The 16,852-nt window shown below is 36.8% G+C and overlaps 1 protein-coding gene across 2 annotated transcripts in view; it reads left to right on the top strand.

The window, feature by feature from the left end:
- Positions 1–16,852, top strand: part of cdh4 (cadherin 4, type 1, R-cadherin (retinal)) — a 241,745-nt gene that overhangs the window by 153,524 nt on the left and 71,369 nt on the right. For both annotated transcript variants that reach the window (XM_084394671.1, XM_084394670.1), the window contains exons 4-5: positions 5,120–5,346; positions 14,536–14,724. In XM_084394671.1, the coding sequence (XP_084250797.1) occupies positions 5,120–5,346; positions 14,536–14,724 (416 nt within the window). The remainder of the gene's footprint in view (positions 1–5,119; positions 5,347–14,535; positions 14,725–16,852) is intronic.

Below are 16,852 nucleotides of genomic sequence, written 5' to 3' on the forward strand. Positions count from 1 at the left end.
CTTATGGGCATACCTCATTCCATCCATCCATCCATCCACCTAGAAACGACACGATTCACCTTTAAAACACAATACTAACTTGTTTAAAACAGTCGTACTGTGTTGCTAGTACACAGCGGTTCTTGCGTTCCCCCTCTACACACTCACACACAGTCACACAGAGTCAGACAGACACAATCATCTAGTTCTTGCCCGTTTTTATTTCTCTTATTCATACTTCTTGGTCAATAAATTAATATCTCTCCCACATCTTTTCTTACACACTAGACCTTGACATTCCAAAATCTGAATTGCAGTTTCAATAAAGCTGCCGTGTGCAATCTGAAACGTCAATCAATAATTGATTTCTGTTGTTGTTGTTTTTTATTTATGTGTGCTGTGGTTAAAGCTTGTGACTTGAATTAGAAATTGTAATTGTATATGATACTGGATTTTTGTACTTCACGTGGCCATATTTCAGCCTGTTTTGAATTGCTATTGCAAGAACCTCCTACATGGACAGAATATGTCTGTTTTATTGGATCAAACTTTCCACGGTATAACAGAAGGCAAATATCAACAGGCTGTCAGCCTGTGTGTTAGTGGCGAGGTTTTTCAGTAACTCTTCCTTCTGGTCACACTGTTACTGTTGGCGACAAGTGCCTTTATGAGCGAGTCACTCAATTGAACTATTCAAAACTTTGATTCATTCAGTAACAAAACAAGTTACTAAACTAAACAAGTTACATGTTGAATGAATGATTCATTGAGTCATTGAATCATTCATTTAACGATACAGTCAAAATAGCTAATTCATTCAGGAATTAAACAAGTCTTCATAAATGAGTCTTTGAATCATTCATTTAAACATATTGGGCGTCACTATTGTATGTTGCTCGGAGTTGTGCAGTGTTTGATTCAGCTATATTTGGAGATATTTTTGTTGGCAGAGACAAACAGGCAATATGGTGTCTGAAATGTAAGTTTCTTCAATATTTAGGTTTTGTTTAGAGAAAATTTTAATTTCAAGTTTTTCGAAAGGTAGTAGGTACTGATCATTTCACATACTGGCACTTGCCAACAAAATGTGATCTGTATCTGGAGGCTGTCAACATAGACATCGAAAAGACCAGCACAAACACATTTGTGATCTAGTTGTCATATGTGTAAGTTAGCAGGTCTTTATGATCAATATGCATGGTAAATGCATAATACAGTAAATGGACTCTAAGCTGTGTGGGTGTGCCATCCGAGACTGAGACTGGGTGGATTTCTGTACAATCCTGTTTGTTGTTATGAAAAAAGAGAGAGACCAATACAGAAAGTAAGAGAATTTTGGTTAGGCATCCTCAGTTTGATAATAACACTTTTGAGGCTGACCATTTTTGTGTTCCCAATACCAAAATCCCATCTCATTACTCAACAATATCATGTTGCCCAACTCTGGATCCAGTGTTTTTCTTATGCAAACACCCAAAGTTTAGCCTCTGTCCCCTGATCCACAGGTTTACTCTGCATGTCAGTTGTGGAGTGATAAAAAGCCTTCAATGACAATAATTAGCTCGTTCCATTAAAGCAAATTAGCCTAATTTACAAAAACATTGACTGTCGTTGTTGCTTCACGGAAACACCAATCTCTCTTTTTTATCATGCTTGTGTTTTTTAATCTTTCCCTGCTGGCAGATGTTTTTTGTTGATGCTTAAAATAAATTAACAATTTTTCCATCAACAACATCAGGCTCCAATTAGTGTATTCAGGCCATTTGTGACATTTGCCAAATAGCAAAAATCACTTTGATTCTTGATTTACATCTTTTCGACATCTTCAGGAGAACTGACAGAATAAAATGGCATGATTCTCCAAGTATGATGCACTTTGTGTGTTTTTTTTCCTTGCTTGTTAAAGTAGGCAGCGTGCTTTTCATGTGTCAGTGGTTTTGTGCTCATTCTGAAAAGTGCATATGGGCCTCTTCCCCTCCCATTTGCAATTATTCACCAGACAAAACTCCGGAGCATTGAGCGAGCCATGGTGCAATTGGTGAAATGGATTCTACGCTTTATTAGCCTGTTGTTTTGGTGCATCTTCTGGCAGGAAACCATGTGGTAAATTGGATAGATGGCTTGATAAAAAGCTTGTCGTGCAAGATATTTCATGGACGGATTTCTTTTTTTCTTTTTTTTAAACATTTTCGCCCAGCACTCTTAACAAGTGACTTGGTCCCGCAGTGATTTATGAAATCAATTTGTCTTGTTATCAGCAGGGTTTTGGAAGAGAGATAAAATCAGTTGGAAGTGATTTTAGTTCCATCTTTCTTTCTTTTCAATCCTGAGGGATGAAAGAGATGAGAGAAGCGGCACTCAAATCTATTTGGAATGCTTTGACCCTCTACTGGTAGTCTGTGAAGACTATGGTTCTGAACAATATGCAACTGAAGTGGTTGTAATGCAAAATGGAGACTGGGGCTAGTTGTCACAAGGGCTATGCCTCTGCAGCGGTAAAATTGGGCACTTTCTCTGGTGGTTTTATATGTTGGTTTCAAACACCTAGGTCTTAAATTGAATTTTTTTTATTTAATTTTTTTTATTCTGTCCTTAACTCAAATTTCAGTATAATGTTAATGCTTTAGATTTTGGGTCACGCTTGGTTTAAATGTTACTTATAATTCTAAATGATTTTGAATTGCAATATTTAATTACCTGACTTAAAATTTTTTTTTTTTTTTTCTGCATAGTTTATTTTTGTAGCTCAAACAGTAGCCTACAGCTTTGCACTAACAATGTCAAAGGTTCGATCCCCCATGGAATGTGTAAACTTAATAAAATACCTTAAATGCAATGTAATTCACTTTAGATAAAAAACATCTGTCAAATGTAAATGTAAATGTTGTTGCATTTAGGGCTGCAAAAACTAATCGATAAAATCTATTATTATTGATAATGAAAATAATAAACAACGAATTAGATTATCGATTAGTCGTGTCTGCGCTGTGCTCGGAAAGCATCATCAGCCAGTCACGTGCGAATAACCAATTTTTATTTTATTTTTTTGGACAAAACGCATATGGAAAATAGCGGAGGACACAGAGTGAGGTGCTTCGGAAAAGGTACATAATCTAAGTTGTCCTAAACATGAGAATGCTTTATATTTAAGCCCTTCGAACAAACTCTGAATCGTTTCCCGCATCTTACCCTCTCCTGCTTTAACAGATGCGTGCGTGTGCTGTTTACCACCTCAAACACGTTTTTTTCTCAGCGTATAACTTACTTTTATGGTTATATCCTTATATGTAAATGTTTGAATAGTCCCGCGAGCATTTCCATTTAGCATATTCTGAGTTCTGACGACAAGCGTATTCAATGAACGAGCGCCGGTACGCGCATGCGCGTCACACAGACGCAAGGAGCTCAATAATTCTGACCAAAATACACATTTAGCAAAAATATTTTTTTGTTCGAAATTAAGTGTAGGTTTAAAATATACATGCAACACAAGTAATCATATTTATGAGAGCAGTAACATTAATGTTTTCATAAATCTTTCAAGTTAACATTTTGTACTTTTGTTTTTATTTTTAATTTAGTCGTTTTAATTTCTGCTTTAAAATAGTAAGCAATCAGTTGTTTAAGTTTAGAATGTAATGTTTATATTTTAATCTTTTTATTATTATTATTTTGTTTCATTGTGTAGCATATAGCCTACATAAATACATTCACTTGTTTTCATATAGGCTTTATTATATTACACATTGTTTGGAGGACAGCATTGGACAGGATGTGGAATACCATTATTGTTAACATATATCATGTATAATGTTTTAGATTTTTCTTCAGATTAATCAAATAAAAAATAAATAAAAAAAGATAGATAAATCGATAGTCAAAATAATTATTAGTTGCAGCCCTAGTTGCACTTATTCCATAGTGTGACAACATACTCTGTTATTGTCAATGTGTGTTCACTGAACTATATCAAATTTTTTTTCCTGAGCATTAACAGTGGAATTGTTCAGTAGCTTTTTAAAAATAAGAATCTTTAATAAATGTGTCTATATAGAGATTGCCTTTTCTAAAATGAACTTAATCTGAGAAATATTTACTGGTGTACAAATTGTGAAAACTAGCCTTAGTCTCCCATATGGTCTACTAAAGTTGTAGGAATGAACTTCTGGTGTATGTGAAAGAGAGCTCTAATATTTAAACTGTGATTAATCTAGACGTGGCACATGGCTCTCTCTCTTTCTCTCGCTCTCTTGCTGGCTCGCTCAATTTAAGTAGAGCTGAAGCTGTGGAACTTTCCCTCAGGTGTAACTGAACGGACCATCTGCTGTTGTTGACCGGAACCCTTTCCAAACAACCATAGCGAGAGAAAACATATGACTCACTCATTCTGTTTGTTACCTTTTTACATTTTTAGAGAAACGTCAGAGGAATCTGTTTTTAAGAGAAGCTCAAATTAATTATTATTTTTTGATATATATATGAAGACTTCAGATGCAAAAGCCTCTAAGTGCCATCTGAAATTCTCTTCTAAAGTGAGTAATTTCACTTTAATTACAATTAATAGGTCATTTTCATTGCCATTAAAGTGAAATAAGTGAACATAAACGTACAAGCTTGATAAAAATGATCATTCTAGAAGGAAATTTCAGATGGCACTTAGAGGCTTTTGCATCTGAACTCTTCATATATAAACATTATCAGATTTAAGTCATTTTTTGCACATTTTGACAAATGGTGTCTTGTGTTCCTATTACATATTACCCAGTACATTGCTTATATTATTGGACTTAGCTATAGCCCATCATTTATTATTATTATACATTTTATTTATTTATTGTTTTATATGTGGCTGAATGAAGTATTGAATCAATAATGCCCGGTTCCACCTTAGCTGTAATAACTACAGTATGTTTGTATTGTAGGCTACTGTATATAGCCATGATGTTTCATTTAATAACCAGTCAAGCATAGTAGAGGAGATAGACAATGACAAATGTGCATGCACGAGCACGAGCAATGAAACATGTTGGCTGAAAATAAGATCGCTTTGAACAGTTTTTGCACCTTTCAGCAATAATAGTTTCATTGTTATTTGATGTTTTTCTCACCCTTTACCCTCTCTTTCTCTCTTTCCCTGCAGTGGAGTTCAAAACCTGTCAGCAAATAGAGGAGGTTTCTTTTGAGAGCAGTGACCCAAAGTTCAGCGTTCGGCCGGATGGCTCTCTGTACGCGGAGCAAGATGTGGCGAATCTAACCGAACCGATTCAGTTCATGGTGACGGCCAGAGCCAGCGTGGGCAAGTATATCTGGGAGACCACTGTTAAACTGGCCCTCGCCGGACACCCGCTATCTCCTCCTATTAACCAGGCAAGGACAAACTATGTGTAATTTATATCAAATATTATTTCTGAATATTAGTTGTCTGTTTGCTGTAATTAATTTTGCCTGAACCACTTAACAGACTTTTGCGGAAGTTTATATATATATATATAAGCACATGCTATCTTTATATTTAAAATATTATTATTTTTATTTGTATATATTTATTATTTATATTATACGTAATTATTTATAATATGCACTACCGTTCAAAAGTTTGGAGTTCTTTTATGCTCACCAAGGCTGCATTTATTTTTTCTAAAATACTATAAAAAACATTAATATTGTAAAAAAAATTGTATTACTTGAATATATTTTAAAGTGTAATTTACCCCTGCCCTGTTATGGCTAAGCTGAATTTTTTTAATTGTATGCAATATTTTTGTGGAAATTGTATTTTTTTTATTATTTTTTTAATGAATAGAAAGTTCAAACCGCTTTTATTTGAAATAGAATCTTTTAATATTATAAATGTATTTACTGTCAGTTTTGATCAGTTTAATGCATCCTTGCTGAATAAAAGTATAAAAAAAATTTTTTTTTTAAAACGTACCTTAATTTTTGAATGGTATAGTATATAATTTATACTTGCATATACTAGTAATTATATATACCACCAATCAAACGGTTTTTATTATTATTATTATTAATTCTTCATGCTCCTAGAATGCTTTAAATTGATCAATACGCACTGAAGACTGGAGGAATGGCTGATTAAAAATTTAGCCCTGCCATCATGTATATATCACGTATTGAAATATATTAAAAACAGTTATTTTTCATTTGTAATAGTATTTCAGAATATTTATTTATTTATTTATCTAAGAAATGCATGGTTAGCATAAGAAACTTCTTTCAAAAACATTACATAATCTTATCCCAAACTTTTATTTTAGAATAATTTTCCGATTTTTAGTTTGCATGTGTAGTTTTTTGTGAGTACTCCTGTTGTGACAATCCATTTGTGAGTCTAGCAGCTCAGGAATGGAGTGCATGAAATAATGTACATTGATTGAGTTCATGGTTTTAGGGGGGTTCGGGGGAGGTGATGTGCCGTCTCAGTGTAATTATTTGCCCATATAGCAACAGCAAGAATGAGATTCAATAACAGAGCAAGATGTTAATACGTTTAAGCAATCATCAGAATTTGAAAACTAGTTACAGTTTTTAAATTGATTACATTTTGTTTCGCCGTCTCGTGCATGTACAGTATGCAGAGATGCCGTTGTCACGTGTTGAGGGTTTGCACAAGCCCTTGGCAACACACCAAAAGTCATGATCTGATTATGAAAGCGAATGCTCAAATGTAATTTTTATACAAAAGATGAAAGGAGTAATATTTCATCCAAGTCATTTTCATCCAATGCACACACACACACACTCACTTCTGCCACGATGTGTCCTGCTTGGCAAGTATCATTAAACTTTTAATACATGTGGCTGTCATGCTCATGTCCTGTGCTCTGGTCTAGAGCAGATGAGGTGTACAGGCTTTATATAGATGTCTTTCCCACTGGCATCGGACTGTTTCTGCATCCAAAGTGACCTAGAAATGCCAAGCAGAGAGGCAGGAATGCAGGTCCTCTAGGGATCCAGGAGTCTGGTCTGGCGAGCCCTATCCCCGTGTCCCTAACCCCGCACATGTCCTCTCCTTCTGCACGACCATTGAGAGAAATGTCTCCTTGCCGGTTATGGCTGGTTACTGAAGGACAAACGCACACACACAGCAAGAAGATACATTGGGTGTTCATGGGAGATGTGACTCTTTGCAACTCTTTGACCTAGTTGAGATTATAAATAATTAATGACAAAAAATTATCTAAATAAAAATGCAGTGGTTTAGCTCTGAGTATTACAGAATTTAAGATGTGTTTGCATCTATTTACGTGCCAAAATTTCCTATGTGTTGTCTCTAAGTCATGACAGATGTGTTTTCCACAAACTAATTCTCCCTGAATCACTCAGTGAAGTGCCAAAAAGCAAGGCAAAGGAACAATCTGACAAAGTAAAGGGACATTATTACAAAGCTTATCAGTTGGCCTAATGAATATTAATTAGGTAGCATAAGGTTTTCCCAGCACCCTTTAACTGATTTGCTGAAAGTAGGTACTAGCCATATTAGCTTGTGCCTAGTCAACAACAGTTTTTTTATCATTAATTGTTAATATAATAAATAATAAGTTATTATTTAATAGGTAATTATATATAAAAAAAATTATATATATATAATATGCTACTAATAATAATAATTATTAATGTTATTGTTGTTGTATATACAGTGTGTGTGTGTGTGTATATATATATATATATAATGTAATTTTATACATTATTTATCTAATACTAATAGTTGTAATTAAATGTTTAAATCATTTAATTATCATGTTTATTAATGTAATTCATTACTTCATTTTAGATCATTATAATTATTATTATTTTACATCATACAAAGATAATACTTTTTTTTTTTTTATAGATGGTATTTGATTGTGACAATCATCGGTTTGGCCTCCCATTCGACAATATAGATTTAGTTTTTACTTTTAGATTCATTTAATCTATTTTGGCCTCTTGACTTGAAATACTTGAAATGAGATATATTTAGAGGTAGAGCTGAGAGAAATAAATTAAGATCAGCACTATCTTAAAAGACAACACATTACATAAATAAATGCACGCACGCACACACACCCCCATGATTAAAAGTAATTAAACTAAGATGCCTCAATTACAAAGTAAGCAAGTCTTTTGTTACTTTGAACTAGCAGTGATAATTTGAAAGACATTGATATGGAAGCTACACTGAACAAAATTATAAACGCAACACTTTTGTTTTTGCCCCCATTATTCATGAGCTGAACTCAAAGATCTAAGTCTTTTTCTATGCACACAAAAGGCCTATTTCTCTCAAATATTGTTTACAAATCTGTATAATTTTGTGTTAGTGAGCACTTCTCCTTTGCCGAGATAATCCATCCACCTCACAGGTGTGGCATATCAAGATGCTGATTAGACAGCATGATTATTGCACAGGTGTGCCTTAGGCTGGCCACAATAAAAGGACACTCTAAAATGTGCAGTTTTATCACACAGCACAATGCCACAGATGTCGCAAGTTTTGAGGGAGCGTGCAATTGGCATGCTGACTGCAGGAATGTCCACCAGAGCTGTTGCCCGTGAATTGAATGTTCATTTCTCTACCATAAGCCGTCTCCAAAGGCGTTTCAGAGAATTTGCCAGTACATCCAACCGGCCTCACAACCGCAGACCACGTGTAACCGCACCATCCCAGGACCTCCACATCCAGCATCTTCACCTCCAAGATCATCTGAGACCAGCCACACGGACAGCTGCTGCAACAGTCGGTTTGCATAATCAAAGAATTTCTGCACAAATTGTCAGAAACTGTCTCAGGGAAGCTCATCTGCATGCTCGTCGTCCTCATCGGGGTCTCGACTTGACTGCAGTTCGTCGTCGTAACCGACTTGAGTGGGCAAATGGTCACATTCGGCGTCTGATGGCGTCTGGCACTTTGGAGAGGTGTTCTCTTCACGGATGAATCCCGGTTTTCACTGTACAGGGCAGATGGCAGACAGCGTGTATGGTGTCGTGTGGGTGAGCGGTTTGCTGATGTCAACATTGTGGATCGAGTGGTGGCAGTGGGGTTATGGTATGGGCAGGCATATGTTATGGACAACGAACACAGGTGCATTTTATTGATGGCATTTTGAATGCACAGAGATACCGTGACAAGATCCTGAGGCCCATTGTTGTGCCATTCATCCACGACCATCACCTCATGTTGCAGCATGATAATGCACGGCCCCATGTTGCAAGGATCTGTACACAATTCCTGGAAGCTGAAAACATCCCAGTTCTTGCATGGCCAGCATACTCACTGGACATGTCACCCATTGAGCATGTTTGGGATGCTCTTGATCAGCGTATACGATAGCATGTTCCAGGTCCAGCCAATATCCAGCAACTTCGCATAGCCATTGAAGAGGAGAGGACCAACATTCCACAGGACACAATCAACAACCTGATCAACTCTATGCGAAGGAGATGTGTTGCACTGCGTGAGGCAAATGGTGGTCACACCAGATACTGACTGGTTTCCGGACCCCCCCAATACAGTAAAACCGCACAATTTAGAGTGGCCTTTTATTGTGGCCAGCCTAAGGCACACCTGTGCAGTAATCATGCTGTCTAATCAGCACACACCTGTGAGGTAGATGGATTATCTCAGCAAAGGAGAAGTGCTCACTAACACAGATTTAGACAGATTTGTGAACAATATTTTAGAGAAATAGGCTTTTTGTGTACATATAAAAAGTCTTAGATCTTTGAGTTCAACTCATGAAAAATGGGGACAAATGTTTTGTTATAATTTTGTTCAGCGTAGATTTCATCAAGTGTGCATCAACAAAGATATCCATCAGTGTGATTCTTTGTGCATCTGCTGAGCGTAAATGTCTGTTAGTTGTAGTTGATTATCAACTTGCATTGTATTTGCCTGGATGGCATGACTTTTATTGGTTTGATCCAAATGCAGCTTTCATTCTAGTCTATTCTGTTGTATCTCCTTCTGGGCTGACAAGTTCCAGAGAGTGCTTTAGAGTTCAGCACAACAGTGCAGTCGCTTTGTCCCACAACATGTTTTATTGAGCAAAGTTTCTATGTTTTTGGATGGTTCAGGTCTAAAAATACCCAGTACTGTTCTTTGGCTGGCATTTAGCTCGATGTGAGCCTCATCTGCCTGAAGCTGGAGTTTGGAATTCATGTTTGTTTTTCTTTAAACTATAAAAATTCACAGGTCTCGATTTATGTTTTTGCTCATAAGACGCATTAGTTCATGAATTGGAGTTTATTCTATTCTATTATTCTAGTATATTATTATTATTATGTTTGTTTTTGATTAAATGAAAAGAACAGTCTCATAAGACTAATTTGTTAGGGAATTGGACTACACTGGTAGTGGTGTATGTTTTTGAATTACTAAAAAAAACGGCTCAAAAAAAGTCATTCGTTCAGTTGTAGGATTACACTTATTGCCTGCTATGTTTATTTTATTTCCCCCCCCGCACATTTTGTTCACACATCTGAAATTCACTGAAAAGAACAGGCTCATACGTTTCATTTGTTTAGGAATGTAGGAGTTCTCTAGTCATAATAAATGTTTTTGATTCACAAAAAAGAAATTGGAGTTTTTTTACGAATAAAAATATTCGTAAATGCTATAATAGTATATAAATAATTCTAAAATAACGCTGACTCATAAGACTCATTTGACACGATTAGTGAAACGCTTTTGCAGAACTAATTATAAATAATGGGAATTTTTCTTTTTAATAATGGAACTTCCAGTGCAAATCCAGGTGCATTTCCGCTTCCTCCCGACGATGAGGTGCGAAGACTGATTACCAAAGTAGAAAATGAGTGGCGTGTGGCATACTGGCGTGTAATGGAAAAACTCCAGACAGGGTTGCAAGCAGTGCAATGCGGCCCTATAGAACAATAACCTCCAGATGTCTGCTGCAGAGCTGCAGGCTGACTGATGCCCAAACGGGTTTCTTCTCAGCAGGGAGGGATGGGGAGCCAGCTGGCAGGGCTGGTTCTTCTGGAGCTACGGGAGCTCAGGGCAATCCAGGCAGCCATTTCACACACGCTGACTCCCAAATGCGCCCACACACACACATGCATCCACGTATACATAGCTGCACATTCCGTACATCTGCCGTGCGCCGTCCCACAACACAACATGCTTGTTCTAGTTTATTCTTTCCTCACTGTCTGTTGTAATGGGTGCAGTGCTTGTTGCCCTACCAGAGGAATAAGACTTTTCATTAGGCATGCTGTTGTAAGTCTGTGCCTTTCATTGGCGCCGCCACACGATGCATCAAACCATTCTGGATCTTCCTGTGCTGTTGGCTACACATTCAGAGGAATGCTTCCTTGGTGCCAGTGAGAGCTGATTGATAAATCAAGGTCTTTATCACAGCTCCCAATGTCTGTCCCAATGTTTGTCAGCAGGCAAAAAACGATAGGGATGGAGTGAGAGACAGATCGAGATGATGAATACCCCGCATTAATGAACAGATCTGTGAGGGGAGAGATAAGGCTTTTGTCTGTGTTCGAACACATTTGTCTGGTCGGCAAATCTCTGAACGCGTCCTCACGAAGGTCACATTACTGACCGGGCATGGGGTGTCTAGAGACCTATGAAATCCTTTTTTTTTCTTTCTTCAAATTCCTTTTCTTTCTTTTTTCAAAATTAAAATTTTCACAAATATTTAATAATCCCAATTATCCTATTTTTTTATATACAGTATATATTTCTGGATTTTGATTTCTGTTTTAATTCATAAAACTTTAACTATTTAATGATTTATAAAAAAAAATACAATTATGATGAAATTTAATTCATCTTTTAAAATGCAATCAAATGAATTGTAGATTCATTTTATTGAACAAAGTGCTGCACAACAGGTTTGCTATTAAAATTAAATACGAAAGAAAAATGGTGTGATATTCCTTGAAGTTTTACAAATGATGTAGTTGTGATTATTATAAAAACTCTGTAAATTCCATTTTTATTACCGAATTCCACCATTTTATCCACGTTTTCCACATCATCCGTAGCATCGCTCGGCGTCGCCACGTGCCGAATTGGCGGTGTAGATGCAGGAGTTTTGAATGCCTTCTTATGATTTGTCTTTTGTCTGGGAGGATTATTTAGCCTTCACTGCTCAACTTGATTTCCCCTCGATCTCTTTTTTTCATTCTCCAACCTCTTCTTTCTCTATTTCACCCTCTTATGCACAGTAATTCCACCTGCCGCCCCCCGAAAGGTCCCGTTGCAGCTTCTTTCTCATGCTGCAGCAGGTACCTGTGAGCTTCGTGGATGAGCAGAGCTGAGGCGGAAGTGATTTTATCAGCGCCTCACAGCTGCCCTCCTCACTCGTTCACCGCTCCCTCCCTGCCACGACACAATCCCTCCATTTTCCAAGCCCCTGCAGCCAGAGCCATCAAGCTGTGAAAAATTAAAACAAAAGAGCGAAAAAAATACAATATGTTTGCTCAGATTTGCCTCACATCTGTTCGAGCTCTTCTGCCGACAAACCGTGTTTGTGAGACATTGATAGGCTGACCTGCCTACACATGCTTGAGTTGGCAGCCCCCGCCGGGGGGACGCGAGACACACCGAGAGAGAGAGAGAAAACTGGGATTTGGCGAATGTGCCTCGGCTCGAAAAATGCAGTGCCACAGACGTCGAGGTGTCAGGGGGAGAAACAGCAACACAGGATTGGATGAAAAGCTGACAATTCAGAGATGAGCGCTAAAGACATTAAATGAACCGCAGGACAGTCCCGTTCCCCACACACACAGTCAGCTGCTTTGAAAAACGGTGGCTGTTTGATTGGTCGCTTCAGCCCTTTCCTTGGCCTTTGGATGAATCAAGTAAGGGTCAGCGGCAGCTCTAGTTTTTCTTGTCTAAATTATTGATGTGGTATTCCATCAATCTTTTTCATTGGGCACCCATGAGGAAATGTCATGGTATGCGTCACTGTGGTATTGCTGTGTTATAAGGGCTGGTTTACAGAGGCCTTGACGCGATTTGTCATTTTGATTGGTCGTTTTAGCAGAAACCCCACAGCTATGTTTACGAGCCTGGCTCGGGGATCAGGTGTGCACATACCGTTCCACGACTGTTTCGTACCATTGCCTCACAAATAATGAGTGATTAGTAGTAATTGGACAGGTATGTACTCCTATTAAAGGTGTGTTTGTCTCTTCAAACCTTCTATTGTACGGTCAATATTGCTCTTTTATAACTCTGAAGACTTAAAAGAGTTCTCAGTTGTGATTTTTCTCAAAGTGTCATGGTTTAGTCCACGAAGAAGATGAGGAAGAAGGTTAGCTTGCAAATAACAAAATTACTTTAATAATACAAAACAAAGGAAGTATTCCAAACAGGGTAGCATGTAACGGTGCACTCAAAACATAAACTAAACCAGACACTGAACAGAAAGAACTGAAGGGCTTAAATACATGAACTGAATGCAAACAGGTGTGATTAATTAATTATATTGAATAACCATGGAAACTAACTAGTGGCCTGAAAATGAGAACAAAAGAAAACTAACTAGAGAACCAAGGCAGGCAAAACAGAAGCAGAACACAGTGAAAATGAAACCAAAACTGAGCTTAACCGGTACAGAGTGTTCCCCCTTCCAGTGCAAAATATACATTTTGTCATGTCATATTTCTTAATTCATTGGTCAATTTTACTGGGCCTAAAATTTGAATTTTAGTTGACAAGGTTTAATTTTGAATATGAAGTATTCAAATATTTATGTTTAGGCAGGTTAATTAACCCACCCAAACCAGTGTTGTTATTGTAAATTAAAACTATTGAAATGGTTTTTGTTAATCGAAATAAAGATAGAATAAAACTATATATATATATATTAGAAATGTTTAATGTTTAAGTTGAAGTACAAAAATGATTAAATCTAAACCTGAACAAAAGCTAGGCCTTAATAGAATTATATAAAAATAAAAATAAAAATAAAAATGACAAAAGTACATAACAGCATTACTAAAACTAAACTTAAAACGAAAACTGAAAATGTAAAAATAACAAATATATTCAAAATGATTAATACTATTGTATGTAAATAATATTAAAATAAAATAAAATAACGCTGACCCAAACCTATTTTATATGAAACCATTTGGATATATTACAAACATCTGAATAACAGTATTCCGACAGTAATTTGAAGCATTTTGAAAATAAATAAATAAATAGAATTGTTTTCATGTGGAAATGATTTCATGTTCATGTGGAAATTTGAATTTTGTAGATAAGTAAATTGTAGATCAGTTCTGGCATTTATCTATGGGTTGTTTTGAACCTCACAGATTTTCACAGTATTGACAAAAAAAAAAAAATCTTCTTTTGTCTCCAGTCACCATTTTCTCCCCATTTAACCTCTTTGTTGTGCATGAAATACATTTAAGAAAACAAAGAGAACTCATTTATGATTTTTCTTTTGAATCATCATGATCTTATTTATAGCATCAGCTTCTTTTAAGTTTCTTTTGAATGTACCTTCTATATGTGTGAATTTGAAGATCTGCTTCATATGGAGTGTACATTTCTGTTCTCCACAGATTACTGGGGACGGTATCTATGGCTTATCCTCCCACAACCACTATCAAAATCCCAGGCTCATTACGTTTCCACGACAACACCAGCGAGGCTCGTCCAATGGGCTGCGGCGACAGAAGCGAGACTGGGTCATTCCACCAATCAACGTGCCTGAAAACTCCAGAGGACCCTTCCCTCAAGTTCTTGTCAGGGTCAGTAACGTTTACGGCTCAAAGCTTACTTGTTGTAAACAATATGGAAGATTAGTCGGTTTATTTTGATTAAACACACAACACCTTAATGTTTGCTTTGATATATCCATAGCTTTTACTTGACGATCATATATAATATTTTGCCAGATGCTGCTCAGTTATTAGTAAAACAGATATGACACTCAGCCATGAATGAAATGTCTCAAGATCTTGGCAAGCTGTGTCTCTCAGAACAGACAGTTCCGCAACTCAAGTTTCTCTGTGTCCCTTCGAGACATAAAAGAACAAGCCTCTCTCAAGTCTCCTCACAGAAGCTTTTACTCTATTTTTTTTTTTTTTTTGCTCTTCTGAAAGACAGAGCTTTCCTCGCCACATCTCTTGAACCGCAGAGAAACCTAAGAGGTTAAAAAGCAGTATCACAGGTGAACATTTTCAAGGGCCTTCTTTCAGACAGCTCTTCTGCGTCTGCCGCTGAGAGCCCTTCTAAGGTAAGGAGAGGACTTGTGCTCCCTCTCTGAGTCAAGGGTTGATGAGGAAGGGGCTTGGAGGTAGATTGGCACAGGGTATCAATAACTCTCATCCATCTAATGCTTCTACAAAGCCTCTCCTTACGTTTCTCCAGCATGAGATGAGAAATGAGGTTTGTGGGATCTTTTGTATCATATCTGTAGGGTTCACTGCTGGGTTACATGTGACTGTGTAAGGCTAAATGTACGACCCTGAGTACAGTGCCACTCAGGATTGAACTAAGAACGTCATTAAATTCCAATTTATTTCCTAATTTGGAGATTAATCTGAATAAAAATGAAAAAGAAATCCATAGACAGTAGCTGTAATTTCTAACTTAGAACATCAAAGATTAACACAAACAAATTGAATCAGTTAAAAAAAAGACTTTTAAAGAAAGTTTACAAAAAGTTTGAATGTTACAAACCTAGATAGATAGATAGATAGATAGATAGATAGATAGATAGATAGATAGATAGATAGATAGATAGATAGATAGATAGATAGATAGATAGATAGATAGATAGATAGATAGATAGATAGGTAGATAGATAGGTAGATTTGTTTTCTTGCATTAACTGGAGACATTTGAGCTTCTAGTCATATATGAAAGGTTTTAATTTATTAACAATTATGTAAAATTGAATATCTGCAAATACATTTTGTGAAGTGTAGTCAGTGGCTAACTGTTTTGAATTTCAAAATGATGCTAGTTAGCTAAATTACGTTGGTATGAAAAGAGAGTTTATTATAAAGTTGTTATACTGCAATATTTAATGCCATTATTGACCCATCAGAATTGAGTATTTAAGAGAGCAGTGCAAGAAGAAATATTGTGATTGAGGACTGTATTGGAATATTCTAACTAGGATGGTATGGCAGCAGGTACTCCAAATGTTGAAGAAGATGTGTTCTCATGAAGAGTTTTTATAGAAACCAGCACAAAAACGCACCCATCTCTGCGGTACTTTGAGGTGTGTTATCAATGCTTGGGCTCCTCTGGAGGTTCTACAAGCTTAAGTTTGTGTTATCTGTCATTCAGACTCCAGTCTGGACTTAGCATTCTGTGGACTGTCCTCATAAACTCCCTCATGGCCACTTGTACCTTAGATTACACCCATGGATTACCACAATCTCTTTCCACCGATGCACACGCAGACACATGGACATCCCTTTAAACCACCCATATGGAAAGATTAGGAAACCTGGGAAAAAGCGTGGAATCTATTTGAGGAGTTTTGATAACCCTTCTCACCTCTAGCCTTAAATGTTTGGCTTTAGAGACCTGGGTCTGTGGGTGTGTGGTGCTGGCATGTTCAGTAAGGCTTTACTTGTGTTGGCTATTTTCAGGCAATAAAAGATTACCTGTGGTGGCCCATACAAGGCAAAATCTGCACTGTGTCAAAGCAAGATTATTATTTACCAAAATAGTTATGAAAAAAACTGGCTTCTTTTCAGCTCTCTGGATTTCACTTTACATAGAGAATTCTGAATTTTGAGGCATGTCGAAAAACCTTTATGCATATCTGAACAGTCTCTATAATGTAAAAGTCTTGTAGTACCAAGGACCTGATGTAACACACAAGACCTTGAATTACACCCATACATTTGCATGTTTAAA

Source organism: Rutilus rutilus (assembly GCF_951802725.1).
Source record: "Rutilus rutilus genome assembly, chromosome: 22".
NCBI classification, from domain to species: domain Eukaryota; kingdom Metazoa; phylum Chordata; class Actinopteri; order Cypriniformes; family Leuciscidae; genus Rutilus; species Rutilus rutilus.